At 48.7% G+C, this 14,255-nt stretch overlaps 2 protein-coding genes across 4 annotated transcripts in view; one reads left to right on the top strand and one right to left on the bottom strand.

The window, feature by feature from the left end:
- Positions 1-5,564, top strand: part of Eya3 (EYA transcriptional coactivator and phosphatase 3) — an 83,237-nt gene extending 77,673 nt beyond the window's left edge. For all 3 annotated transcript variants that reach the window (XM_034502091.2, XM_034502089.2, XM_076934060.1), the window contains one exon: positions 2,038-5,564. In XM_034502091.2, coding sequence (XP_034357982.1) covers positions 2,038-2,118 — 81 coding nt within the window. In that variant the 3' untranslated portion in view covers positions 2,119-5,564. The remainder of the gene's footprint in view (positions 1-2,037) is intronic.
- A 170-nt stretch (positions 5,565-5,734) lies between these two features.
- On the bottom strand, positions 5,735-14,120 carry Xkr8 (XK related 8). Its single transcript, XM_034501735.2, has 3 exons — positions 13,707-14,120; positions 12,428-12,624; positions 5,735-9,748 (listed from the first exon to the last, which is right to left on the bottom strand). Exons 1-3 carry the CDS (start codon positions 13,997-13,999, stop codon positions 9,033-9,035), a joined length of 1,206 nt encoding a protein of 401 aa, XP_034357626.1. The 5' UTR covers positions 14,000-14,120; the 3' UTR covers positions 5,735-9,032.
- Positions 14,121-14,255: the final 135 nt, after the last annotated feature.

The raw sequence follows: 14,255 nt of genomic DNA, 5'->3' as shown, positions 1-14,255 counted from the left end.
CATGTGATTGTGCATGAAGCAGTTAGAACACACATCTGTACTCCCTACACTCTGGAGAGCCAGGCACAGTGACACACATCTGTACTCCCTACACTCTGGAGAGCCAGGCACAGCGACACACATCTGTACTCCCTACACTCTGGAGGCAGTAGAAGGGATGAGCTACACGAGAGGTGGGCAGCACTCTGAGTGAAGGAGGAAGTGAAGTCTGAGGGTGTAGCTTACTTGGTAGGGTGCTGTCTAGAATGCATTATCCCCCAGGTTTAATCGTCAACACTGTAAACACCAGGATGGGGCATGCCTGTAATCACAGCGCTTGTGAAGTAGAGGCAAGAGGATTAGAAGGAAAGGACATCCTTAGCTACATAGTGAGTTCATGGGATACATGAGAGGCTGTCAAGGGGTGTGGGAAGAAAATGGGAAAACTGAAAAATACTTACAACTCAAGTGCATCTGTGGTATGTATTGTCCTTCCTCATTTTTCTTTAAAGAGAAAAATCATTGTTTCCCAAATGGAGTTTTCCTATAATTTGTTAGATTTCCTCTGTCCTTTCCTCCCTGCCTTTCAAGAATCTTAGAACCAGGCCTCAGACACAGTGGACAATGCTTGCTTACATGCATAGGAATGTGCAGGCCCCAGCACCACATAAAACTATACATAATGCTACACATCCATGATTCCAGTACCCATGAGTGGAGGCAGGGGATCAGAAACTCAGAGTCATCCCTAGGCTACACAGCAAGTTCCAGTCTTTATGAATCCTGACGTGGGCCTCATCTTCATCCGAGGGGACCAGACTAACTGCAGAAAGGCAAACTATTCTGACTTTCCAGGCTCTGGTTCTGTTCTTAAAAGTTGGGAGAGAAAGAGAGAAAGAACAAAACAGTATCGTCTAAAAAATCTTTGTTGCTTTTGAAAGCCCTGAAGGTTTGTTCATGTAGTCCTCCAATCACTGTGAAGGCCCAGCCTCAGTCACCTTTCCTTTATACAGAAACTGTAGATGAGTTTGGGCTATAGATCCTAACGTCAGGTAGGTTAAGTCAAGTGTAGTTTTACCCACAGTCCTGTCTACTTGGATGGAAAGGAGAGATGCATTGGGGCCCCGTGGAAGGGTATCCTGGTTCTTGGGTTGTGGGTTTGGCCACACCCCCAGAACCCAGGCTCCTGACAAGAGATCTGATCTCCATTCAGCCTAAACCCTTCAGTCACATTGTGCACAGGTGGAGGGCAGGCCTCAGGCCCTAGAGAGATTTACATACTAATGAGGTACCTGAAGGCCAGAGGGTGGAGCCAATTAAGCATTCCTCCCCAGCCCCTCCACCCTGTTTCCCTCCCTATTTAGCTCAGGTCTGCCCTGGGTTTGGGGGGGAGGGGGAGTGCATTCAGATCCATCCACCATTCCCATGTCAATAAACCTGTTTTGGAAACCCAAAGACTTCCTCGTGTGTTGGGGCTGTGCTGTGAGGATGGATTCGAGCACTCGAGTCCCAGTACTATACCTGGTATTTTTGGAACAAATCTGATGGCGTACCATCTACACGTCCTACATCTAGGGCATGGGTAGGATTTGAGCCTGCTAGAGCTAAGGCTGACAGGAAATTGACCATCTGCGAGGTAGTGAGATTTAACCTTAGTATCAGCTGCTTTCCCAGCCTGTTATACCAGGACCTCCTGTTGCTCAGCCTGGCCTCAATCTTATAATCCTCCTGCCTCAGCCTCCCAAGTGCTGGGATCACAAGTATTCACCACCATATTCAGAATTATTAATTATTTATCTGAACCATTTTATTTGATCCTGAAGACCTTGAAAGCTGGAACACGTATCTCATAAAAGTACAAGTAGCATTGAAACCTAAAAAAATTTCTCACGTCAGTATAGTGTCCTGTGTTGTACAGTTATTACATATGACTTGATCCTTCAGTCCTGTGAGGTGGGCAAGGATAGAGGGTTACCAAGAGCCTCAAGATGTCTGTGGAGGAGGGGTGTAAGTAAGTCCCAGAAGCTGAGCTAACTAACTAGCCTTCCTTCTTTTCAGCACAACATGCCTTTCTGGAGGATCACAAACCATGGAGACCTGGTGTCCCTGCACCAGGCTCTAGAGCTTGACTTCCTTTAAGAACTGGAGTGTGGAACCTCCCTTCTTGTGAGCTTCGTTTTACCTCCGACAGGAGCCAGAAGCCAGAACCCTCTGAGCCCCTTCTCTCCTGTGTCTCTCCGCGTCTCAGCACCCCTCCCCTTCTCTTCTGCTCTTTCTCTCTCCATGGAATGCTGGCGAGAACACAATCAACCAACAACTGCAGTTAAACTGAGTGAGCTGCACCCCACGCCCACTGTATAGCAGGAGGCGGCTGGAAGAGCTGCAGGCCAGCTGCAGCTACCATGCTTTAATTTCTATTTTGTTTGAAAAGGAAGAACAAGAATAGCCAATGTTGAGGGCACAGTTGTACTCTCCCTGCATGGACAGACTGGGAGCTGCTCCTGATCGTGTGGATGGAAAATGTGTCCCCTTGAGATTGTCTTCTGTTCTCTTAGCTATAGAACGTCTCTCCCAGTGAATGGGTATGTTATTTTTATAGGTGAGGGTCTGGTCTGTATAGCAGCCTCCCCCACTTTCCTATGAAGAAAGCATTGTGTAAAGTTTCCATGACAGTAGTAATGGAAATATCTAAAATAAAATACCTCCGTGACAGGACTTCTTCTGGGCAGGACAGAGGCTGCAGTGCTCTGCCCTCTAGGGAGGCTCCTTGGCACCTAGAGGCCTGGTCACTCACTTTAGACTTCAGCATCTCCCGTCTTGTAAGCCTCGGTTCTCTTGGCAGTCCTTCTTCATCTGTAACCAAATGGCACAACTCTGGAAACTCCTTCCCACAGACAATAAACCTAAGCCTTTAGCTTGTAATTCAGAAGCTCTGTCCCAGGAAGCTCAGCCTCCAAACTGGAGAGAAGGGGCTTGGACTTCCTAGGAATTTCATCCTTGGTTCCTGAGGTAAGATTTCATCTCGTGCTCCTGCAGAGCTGTACCTGTTCCCAGCATATGCTTCCTCTGCGGTCGGTCGGCTCAGTCATCAGATGCTGGGCTCACACCCGCTTCCCTCACAGGTACCACTCTCCATGCAGTTCTGGCTGGCCGGTACCCACTCAGTTCAAGGCAGAAAGGCCAAGGGCAGGCTCTAGCTGCTTCCTTCACCTGCACTTACACTCAGTGATCCCACCTTGTATTACACAGATCTGTGCCTAGGAGTGGAGAGCAGAGAGCTAGAATCGAAACCCAGTTTCCCATGAAATATCCCACTGCTCAGATTCCATGCTGAAGTGGGAAACCAGGCCAGACAGTCTTTCTTGACTTAAATGATTGAAAATACAATCCTGAGCTATGTGCAACAGCACCTCTCAAGCCTGCCTGGCTCCCTAGACAGGAGGGAAACTGGGCCTCAGTCCCAACCCTCAAGCCCAGCTGTGTTTTGGTTTTATTTTGGTTTTTGTTTGGATTTTTTTGTTTTGTTTTTGTTTTGCTTTTTAAGGTACTATTCCTTCAGGACCAATGTCGGTGCCTGCTTAATTGGGTTAAACTTCCGTAGAGTTGAGGAAATGTGCAGCCTTAGTCTTCAGGGTGTCCTTGACCAACCCCTAGCTCCAATCAATGTCCCCAGAGATACTGCAGCCCAGAGGCAAAATTTCTCTTCATGCCAGGCTACCAGATAATGACAGAAAGGCCACACACCATCTTCAGAACTGTTGGACACTTTTGAGTATTTCTGAGACCAGCAATTGAGGAAGGGGCTCAGACAGAAGGTGAGGTTGGTGTCTTGGCCACTCATTTGGCTTTGTTTTGAGGTACGGGGTGGGAGCAAGGAGCCAGAGTCTAAGCCAGCCCTTCCTAGGGTGCATTTAGCACCGCTCTCTTAGTCCTGGCCAGCCTTGCTTCATGGTCCAACATAGAAAACTCCAAGATGAGTTGTACTTAGAAGTCTCAAACCCTTCCCTCATTGACAGTGTAATTTCTTGTCCTGGACAATGGCCACCTATTGGTGCTGTGCTTCAGGCTTACCAGACTGCCAAGTGGTGACACACCCCTCTGCACACAGGTACCACCACAAACACTTGGAGGGAGACTCTATAACAGGGAATCCCTTCCCTCCTACCCTGACTGGAGAGGCAGGGAGGTATTCTGAGCTGAGTGGCTCCTGCTCCAGCAGCAGCTCCCCTGTCAGGGCAGATGGAGCAGGAGTGCATTGGTGTACCCAGGGACTGCTGCCCTTTGTGCTGATTCTCTCCCTCCCACAAAGGCTTGGGAAGGAAAATGAGCAGGCAGCATTAAGAGCCGCCAGTAATAGAGACAGCTTGGTGGCTAATGGCACCCGCTGCTTGTGCAGGGTCCATGAGGCTAGTCACAGCCTCTAACCGCAGCGTCAGGATTACCCTCTTCTGGCTTTTCAGGCACCAAGCACTTACATGTAAGAACACACTCATAAGTATAAAATGACATTTCTTTTAATATTAAAAGCTGTTGGAAGTTAGACCTGAAGGAATCTGGGTCCTTTCATCATCAAAAGGCAGTCCTTACTGGAAGGAACACCTTGAAGAAATTAGCTGGTGAATCCTTTCCCTGCTGGATCCTGTGTTCTAGAAGATTAGTCTGGACATCTCATGGTGACAGCTAGTTCTAGGAGTGCTGAGGAGTTGCAGGAATGTCCTGGGATACCGAGGTGGCTCGACTTTCGAATGTAAAAGTGACTGTGCCTTATCATCACCCTGTCCAGCGCCCCGGGGCAGCTGGTGATGTCAGCGAGAGTGGATACCTGCTCCACATTTTAGGTGCCTATTTGGGCTTTTGATTTAGGGTTGTTCTCTTCTCTGCTAGTTGGGTGTCAGAGCTAGTGTCCCAAGAGACTTGGCACAGCTTGTTTGTGTTCACCCAAACTCAGCCTTCACAGCTCCAAGTAGAATCTGATTGGCATCTGCAGCTGCAAGCACATGTCGCTTCTAGACACTGCTTTGAATAGGAGTCTCATAACTGACAGGAGCACCAGGCAAAGCTCGATGCTGTACTGGAAGAGTACAGGCTAGCCTCCAAGTGCCAAGCTTGGGCCTCGTTCCTCACTCTTCCCTAGGTTGTAGCTGAGGCCCTTCTTGAGTAAGCCTGTGCTCCTTGCTTCTCACCTGGTCAAGCAGCTAGAACTACCCAAACACATTCATTGTAGATGCCAAGTTGGAATCCTGAGCTTCCCAAATATCTTAACCACAAGAGGGAAAACTGCTTGTGTCCCAGCCTCATCTGCGGGCCGCTTGCCCGCCCTCTACCCTGAGTCAATTCTAGTGAGCATGGATCCCTGGCTGCCCCTCTCACACGGAGCAGAACCATCCCAGTTAAGGACCATCTCTACCTGGATCACCACTCTCCCTCCTGACTCCAGATGCCTCTTCAGCAGGAAACGGCATCAGTTGGGTTGGATATATATATTTATGTGACTGCGGGCATTTGTGGCTAGAGTCCTTGACCATAATGTTATATGTAATGGGAACTATCTTATAAACTTGAAAAAATAAAGTTTTTATTTTCTATACAGTTTTCTCATTTGTCTTTTCTAAATATGGTTAGCCCACTTGCCAAGCCGTGCAGGGTCCTAATCAGGGCTTCATTAAGATGTCACTCTTTAAATAACTGAGTTATTCATTTCACACATAAAAAAAGTGATCATTTGGTCTATGTTGGAAAATAAAACATTGTAAAGTTTGCAAGAAAAATGTTTATTTGACTTTTTTTTCTAAAATACACTGCTTTTTCAGGTGTAGAAATGGAATAGATTTCATGAGCTGTCAAATGTGCTGAACTTTACTAAGAAGGAGTCGGTCTGTGTTGAGCATTAAGCTGCAAACCCAATAAAACTAATGAACTCATATGAAACCTTTGATCTGGCCTGATTTCATGTCCCCATCAACCAGGTTCTCTCATCCCTCCACATTTGGTCTGATTGGCCCCCACTAGCTTACAGAAGAGCCAAGAAGCCCTTTTGCCTTTTGTTCCAATGAAAGAAATTAGAATTTGTTTCTAGTTTCCCAAGGTTAGATATGGCTGACCATAAGGTGAATTTCCGCTGGGAAGTAGAAAGTTGTCTCAGTCTCTAGTTGGTGATCCTTGGAGCCACAGTGCAGCTGGAGTGGACCGTTCGCTGCTGCCTGCACCCTGCTCAGTCACAAGTACAGGTTCCAGTGTTGACTACTTTCCAAACCCTGTAATTAGGCCCCTTTGGCTCCCAGCAGGCCACGTGTGCACTGTACCCACCCACAAGCTGTGTGAATGAGAGACACACACACCTAATTTTCTCTTTCATCCTGCCCAGCCATTGGCCGTTGGCAACTTTATTTCCCAATCACAGCTAACTGTGGGGAGGCTTCCTTTAGCATCGCAGATTCCCATGTGATTCCGGGAGCCAAATTAAGACAGCATTAAAATCAATCCCAAACAACAAACACTATCAAAAAAAAAATTTTTTTTTGTCCAGCAAACCTTTCAGTGACATGTAAATTTTAAAAACCAGTTTCTTCACATTTCAAAGTTCTCCAGCAGATATGGTGTTTGTCATCTTCATAAACTGAGGCACGACTGTCAAGAGATTGGGCTAGCCTAAGCTACAGTGTGGAGCCTTGTTTCAAATGACCAAAAACAAAAATACATGTGTTTTACTGGAAATCTTCAGAGGGCATCTTCTAACTACAGGTAATGTCACTAACCTGGTTTTAAACTCTCTAAACTTTAAGAACTTTGCATGGTAGTGTTGAAGCTGAGGCAAGAGAAAGATGTGCTCAGGGCTATCTCAAATAGGCCAGAACAATGTAGTAACGTGTTTCTTTTTTTAATTTAAAATTTTTTGTGTGTTTGTGTGTCTGAATATGCATTTGCAAAGGCCAAAGGAGGATGCTGCATCCCCGGGAGCCAGAGCTAGGCTGTTGTGAGCCACCCAGAATGGGGACTGGGAACCACCAAACCTCAGTCCTCTTCAGGAGCCAGGAGTACTCCCATGTGCTGAGCCATAGCTCCAGCCCCAGCCTTGACATGTGTGTCTAATCCCAGTACTTGATGGAGGGGGATCGGGATTTCAGCCTCAGCTATGTAATATGTTCCCAGAAAGCCCTGTTTCATAAACACAAAGTATGTGTGAGTGTATTTTAGGTTAGTATATGGCTATGTGTTTTAGGTAGTATATAATAGTTTGGATTTAATTAAATACATGTTACCATCATTTGACAACTTCATCTGGACTACAGATGAAAACTCAGCCAAAACTAAAATTCTAAACACATGCTGTGGTTTTGTTTTTATAATTTTTATTTTGTTTAATTTTTATTTTGTTTGAGACAGGGTCTTATGTAGTCCAAGCTGGCCTCTGACTTTGTCATTGAGGAGTCTGAACTCCTGATGTCCTTGCCCAGATTGGTAGGTGTGCCACACTGGCTCAGCCTTCTGTAGATCTTACCCTTTTCATAAAATGAGAATTAACAGTGATTTCAGGTGTGTACCTCTGTAAGATAGTGAAGACAGAGGTGGCAGTTGATTTTCATGCCTTTTTAAGATCAACAACCACTTTGGCCCTCTTGACTGATCTGTAAGATTCAGGTCTGGAAATCACTAGGTCCTTTCTGTCCGTAATAGTCAGCCTGTACATTTTTAGTATAAGAAGTACCTTCCCCCAGAGCCTCTCCCAGGCCTCCACCTGCATCTGTGCAGCCTCCTTAGCTGTAGGCCAACAGCACCCCACAGTCTTGCAGTGGGATTGCTGTCTCACAGGGAACAGCATTTGCAGATTCCTTCTCCAACATACAACAGGCTCTGCTTATAACCAAGGGGCTCCAGGCTGCAGTCACTGCTGAACTGCCTCACCGTCAATGCCTCAGTTTCTCTGAGGGATCTTCCCTAATAGTTCTTTATAAAGCTGCAACTTCCACCCACAGTATCCATCCTCCCTCTCACCTCTCCATCTGTCTGTCTTTCAGCATTTGGCATGATGGTACTTGTTTTGATCACAGTTTATTTCACATCCACACAAATAAATGAATGACTGGTAGAACTATCTTAGATCCCAGCACTGGGACCTAGAACCTTTTCTTTTGCCCCTGGTACCTTTCTCCTGTTCCCTGTTCCACCAGACCACAAAGCTCCCAGAGCAGGACATCCCATATCCCCACAATCATCAATCACATCGCAGGAGTCTCCACACCTCTCACCCAAAAAGGGCCCCCAGTACTTTACCTTCCACCCAGACCCTCAGACTTGCTTCCTTGTCCTAAAGATGCTAAGAGGATGCACTAGAGTCTGCCCATGAGTTCTGCCAGCAACCTTCTCTGGCTCAGTAGCTCCTGCTCTTGGGAAGCAAAATTAAGTCAAACCTAAGACAGCCCACATCTGTATGCCAGGGGTCTTTCTCAGTTTTAAGGGGTTCCAGACCCCTGCTATGTGTCTGTAAAGGGTGATAGACTACACTTAATAGTACATACTGGTTTGGAGAATCTCATGAGGTTTTAATACTGTTAAGCACATGCGCACACGTTCTTCTTTCATATAGATTGAGGTAGGAGAATGAAAAATACTCAATGGGCATGACCACAGGTCCGTAAGGCACTTGGTGTAAAGGTGGCCTAAGAGAGGGGCATCTCTGGCCTCGGGTGTTTAGGAGTCTACCCAGGATTCGTCCAGGTAGGCAGGGAAAGAAGCTAGGGTGGCAGCCAGTTCAGAAGTCAGGATGGTGCTCCCAGAACATAAATGCCTTCCACATTTGTTGGTTGAAGTGAATGGATGGAATGGGGTAGGGAAGAGTTCCCGTCGAGAACATCTCCTAGAATCAATGTCATCTAGAGCAGGTTAGGGAACCAGGAACCAGGACAGCACCAATCACCTGAGAGGTGAGAACGGCAAACAACTGAGGATTTGCCCTGTCTGTTGGAGAAGAAAAAATGGCTTGCACGTGATTGGCCCCCTTGTCCCTTGCAAGGGCCCACTTCTAATCTTCCTCACTGGTTGAATCAGACGCTGCCTCAGAGGACTCCATTCAGCTGTACCTCCTCTGCCAGAGCAGCCTGAGCTTTGGCCTTGGCAAAGAAGTTCTCTGCTAACCAAGTGGCACGCCTGTTATAAATCAGCTTAGGAAGACGTTGGGGAGGAAGGAGTCTTAAGGTCCCATCCACAAGGTCAGGTTCCCAGCTGCAGCTAGGGTGTAGCCAGAGGTAGTAGATTGTACGCAAAGCCAGTCCCAGGAAGAAGCAGCCTCCTCCTATGGTAACCCACACTGGCAATGAGGCCCCACTGGGCAGCCAGGTGCCATTTGTTACCCAGGAGGTGGTGACCAGCAGAACACTGTCACTGAGGATGAAGATCAGGTGGATGGTGGCCCGGCCTCGAGTGCGGCCCCCAGACACGTTGAACCAGGAGAAATAAAGAATGAGTGCCACTGTCACCCGGTATAGCCACTCACCTTTGGAGTCAGGCATAAACTTTGTGCCTTGAAGCCAGACCCAGAACAATAGTACTAGCCACAGGCTGAGGAAATGCAGGGCCACATGGTAGGGCAAGACAGCTGAGAACAAGGCGACGGCACAGATTCGGGGCCCCAACAGCAGCAGGTTCCAAAGGAAGTAGACAGCAGAGGAGCTCCAGCCCAGGCGCTGCTTGGAGGGAAGACAGGTACGCAAGGACCGATGGTAGTCCAGCAGTGCCCATGAGATGCCCAGAAAGGATGAGCTGATGCCAAACCCTGCCAAGAGCAAGAAGAAGTCAACCTGAGTGCAGCCTGTCAACCCCCAGACTCACAGGAACCCTCATAGAAACCCAGATGCAGGTGTTAGAAGCCCCAGCTTGTCCAGTAGACAGTTGGAAAGCGAGAACATTTGGAGGAGACAGTGCTCTGCTTTCAAATGCTGTCCCGGTGACATTCTTAAGTATGAGAGAGTGTGTGACGTGACGTCTCAACTGTGCCTTAGCTGGCCTTAAGCCTCTTCCAGGTTCTGTAACCTTTCCTGGAGAAGCCCAAGTTCTCAAGGTCTGAAAACTGGGCAGCTCTAGCCCCACTTTCTCCATGTCAGAAAGTAGACATATCTCAGAGTAGTAACAGGCCTCCAAATGCAGCTCTCTTCAGGACTGGGAGCGATGGCCAGCCCACCCCTCTTCACTTGCCTCCATGTCCAGCCTAGCCCATTATCCTGACTTTCCAAGATCTGGGAGTTGTCCCAGCTCTACATTGCCTCAGACACCTGGGCCTCCAAGAAGAGAGTAACATGGGCATGCCTTACAAAGTGTCTCCCCTCACCTCTTCTAACTCATCCACTCTGCAAGAGTTGACTGATAACCTACTGCATCCTCAGAGCCCACTTGTGGGCTGGTATCAAATCTCTAGCTATCCCCATCTCTTAACTACCTGCCAACTCCTCACCCTACAAACCCCAGCCTGAATAAATTCTGGGGCTACCTACCTAGATTCCACTCTGCCATCAGAGGCCCCTGTAACAACCCACCTAGTCCATTAACATAACAATTACCTGCTTTTTGGTTTGGTGATTCCCACTCCTCCTCATCCCCACTCCCCACCCATCTACCACCACCACCACCACACCCATCCCTAAGACAGGGTTTCTCTGTGTAGCCCTGGCTGTCCTGAAACTCACTCTGTAGACCAGGCTGGCCTAGAAATCAGAGATTCACCTGCCTCCACCTCCCAAGTGCTCCATGATGGTCTGTCCTTTATTCTACCCTTGAGCTCCTGGAGGGTAGAAAACTTATTCTGCTTACCTGGGATCTCCAGGTGGCCCAAAACGTGGCACATAAATGTCTGCTCAATTAAAAGTAAAGCCTGTCTCCTCGTGCTCTGCCAACAGTGTACACCGTCCACCTGGCTCTGATTTCAACCAAATGTCAAGCACATAGCAATTGCTGCAAAGGAGCAGTCACCTTTCTGCACACCTCTCTGATGTAACACGAGGGGTTCTCCCAAGTCCCACCACAAGTGATGACAAGATGGATGCTGCTGCAGAGGACCTTGAGGAATGAAGTGACGGGCAACAGAAAGGGGTAACCTGGGCTCTCAATAAGGTATGAGACAGACTGTTACTTAGTCTCAGGCTGGGCCCATGGTCTTGAGGAAGTCTCTCCCAAGGCTTCTCACTGTCAAGATTCCTCTGAGGGTTTATGGGACCCTGCCACCTGCTTCTTCTGGTCACTCAGTGCACCTAGTATAACTATTTGTTTTAAGACTACTGGCTGGGTGGAGGCTCTGTATATCTTGTTGGCAGCTGTGTCCCCAGCATAGTGATGAAGAAATGAGTTTATGAAGGTATTCTGTGGGGACCAAATGAAGTCCTGAGCAGGTGTGTATTATTGGCATGTACACCGCCGTATCAAGGACTGCACTGCCTCAGACCCATGGGGATGACAAGAGACCCCTTGTCTAAGTGTGGATGTTTAGAAACAGCTGTCCTTTAGCTAAAACCAGTATATGCAGAAACTGTCAACTGCACTTCCACCTCCCACGACACAACCTGAGATGGATCCCCTACAGAAGCCACCAGATGTGGTGAGCCACTGCAGAGCCCAACGCCCGCCCGAGTCCAGCTTTTTCGTGTACCTGATGTTTTCCATTGTGCTTGCCAGTTAGGTCAACCCCTAAACTATGCAGGTTCAGGCAATTCTCAATAAAATGTTCATTACCTACCAAACCTAGAATGTGTCAGGTCACCTATATATTTTAGTTATAACCATCAAAATAATGAAAAAGTGCAGTACTGGGGAGGCAGGAGCAAGAGGATTTCTGGGAGCTCAGGGCCAGCCTGGTCCACACAATAAGAGCCTGACTCAAAAATAAAATGGGCTAGAGAGATGTGTCTCAGCGGTTAAGAGCACTGGCTGCTCTTCCAGAGGTCCTGAGTTCAATTCCCAGCAACCACATGGTGGCTCACAACCATCTGTAATGAGATCTGGCACCCTCTTCTGGTGTGTCTGAAGATAGCAACAGTGTACTCACATACATAAAATAAATAAATTTTTTTTTTTTTTTTTTTTTTGAAACAGGGTTTCTCTGTGTAGCCCTGGCTGTCCTGTAACTCACTCTGTAGACCAGGCTGGCCTCGAACTCAGAAATCCGCCTGCCTCTGCCTCCCAAGTGCTGGGATTAAAGGCGTGGGCCACCACCGCCCCGCCCATTTCATCTTCTAGTTACTCCACAAGATAGGCACATTTATTATGCCCAGTGCTCAGAAGAGAACCAACTGATGGTTTGACTTACTGTTCTAAGTTCACACAGATTGAAAGTGACTTTCAATTTGAATCCAGACCAGCCACCTAATACTCAGTCTCCCTATTTTTTCCCCTGTGCCTAAGAATGAGAACACCTGCTGAGGAAAGAAGGGCCAGCAAAGGTGACAGCCAGGGGCCCAGCACTCACACTGGTGGTATTCAGCATGGCCACTCTGCAACACAATAGCCAGCACCAGTGTGAGCTGTGGCGTTGCCTCCATGAAACTCTCGAAAAGCCGAAGCATGCTGATGTCCAGGGACAGGAAGTCTGCATAGGCCAGGTCACACTCAGATGGCGCCTCCTGGTAGCACATGGTCAGCCCCTGATGCATTCCGTGCAGGCACCTAGGCAGAACACACAGGTGCCCAGTGGGCCAGGTCAACATTCTGTGAAGTCTTCCATCTCTTACCACTGAGTGCACAGAGGCAGACTTCAATCCTAGCTTGTCACTTAAAAGCTACGGAACCTGGAGCAAGCCACCTAACTAACCTCACAGAACTTGTCTCCTCATCCGTAAAGTGGGGGAAATTCAACTTCTACTCTTACTGGTCAGGTATGATCCCAAGGGCATCACAACCCGGTCCTACCTACTCACAAGAGCCCATTTTAGAGATGGGAGATGGAATTAAGAAGCAAACAGGAGGGGCCTGAGAGACGGCTTAGCTGTTAATTGCATCTACTGCTCTTGCAGAGGACCAGAGTTTGGCTCCCAGCACCACATGAGATGCCTCATCTGTAACTCCAAGGGATCTGACACCCTCTTCTCTTGAGAACTGCCTGTAATAACAGTCCTTCACAGTCATCTGAGCTGTACTATGATGATACAACTGTTCAGGCAAAATGCAAACATTCAAAAGGTCCCTCCCCACAGACTGTATGCAGCTCTGCCAAGATTGGAGACTTCCACACAGATTCTGGATCTCTCCACCCCACCCCAGGTCATGAAGCCCTGCCTTCATCATATGATTCTGACTCTTGATCTCACTTTCTGCCACCTAACAACTCAAGGGACTACTCAGAGAGAGAGAGAGAGAGAGAGAGAGAGAGAGAGAGAGAGAGAGAGAGTTAGTTCTCAGGCCAGCACTGTGCCAAGGACTTTCTCACTGTCCTCCTTTCAGACTGAACCTGGGTCCTATCCAGTTCCAAAAAGCACACACTCCACACACATTTTCCAAGAACCAGTCTGTATCCAGTCCTGGCGGGCTCCAGGGACATAAATGAGTCAAGCAGGACGCTCTTCGGTCCCTGATGGGGAAGCAAATGTTCACAGAAAAAGACAGAAATGAAAAAGAAAGGGAGGGGTTATCTCTGACTCCAAGACCCTTCCTCTTCTGGACCTGTGTTTTCACCTACGCCCAGGGGAAGACTGAGCTGGCTCTGACGGCTGTCAACCCACTTTTCCCAACGGGCTGGGCCGGGCACTCACCTATACAGGAAGCCGAGCTGCAAAAGATGCAGCAGAGCCAGGAAACGACGCGTGGGCTTCAAGTGGTGCAGCTCAGTGGGGTCCGCTGTCAGCCAGAGCCAGCTGAAGAGCTGTAGCAGCACCGAGGATAGGGCCAGCAGCATCAGTACCAGGGCGGCCCACAGGTAACGGCCAACGAGCATGTACTGGACAACGGCCCACAGGTCGGCGACCAGGTCCAACAGAAAAGACAAGGCATTCACCAGGCCTACGATCACGTCTAAGGCCACATGGGGGTGTATGGACAGAGGCATGTCGCTCCAGGGAACTTCACAACCGCGGATCTGCCCTCCAACCCAGCTAGTCCCGAGGAAAGGGGCGGGGCGGGGCAGTCCTCCCGGAGGCCGGGCTGCTGGGCGGAACTTCCCCGTCTCGCCCTGTCCGGGGAGGAGCGAGTTTGCGACCCCGCCCCCAAGCCTGCCCCACAGCCCAGACCCCGCCCCCAGGCCCCCTTCCTGGAGCCCGGCCTCTACTGGTTTGGATTTTGCCTCTGCGGCTCAAGGAAACAAG

This window comes from Arvicanthis niloticus, chromosome 5, assembly GCF_011762505.2.
Source record: "Arvicanthis niloticus isolate mArvNil1 chromosome 5, mArvNil1.pat.X, whole genome shotgun sequence".
In the NCBI taxonomy this organism is placed as follows: Eukaryota; Metazoa; Chordata; class Mammalia; order Rodentia; family Muridae; genus Arvicanthis; species Arvicanthis niloticus.
The sequence above is the reverse complement of the archived record's forward strand: the minus strand, read 5'-3'. Positions and strand labels throughout refer to the sequence as shown.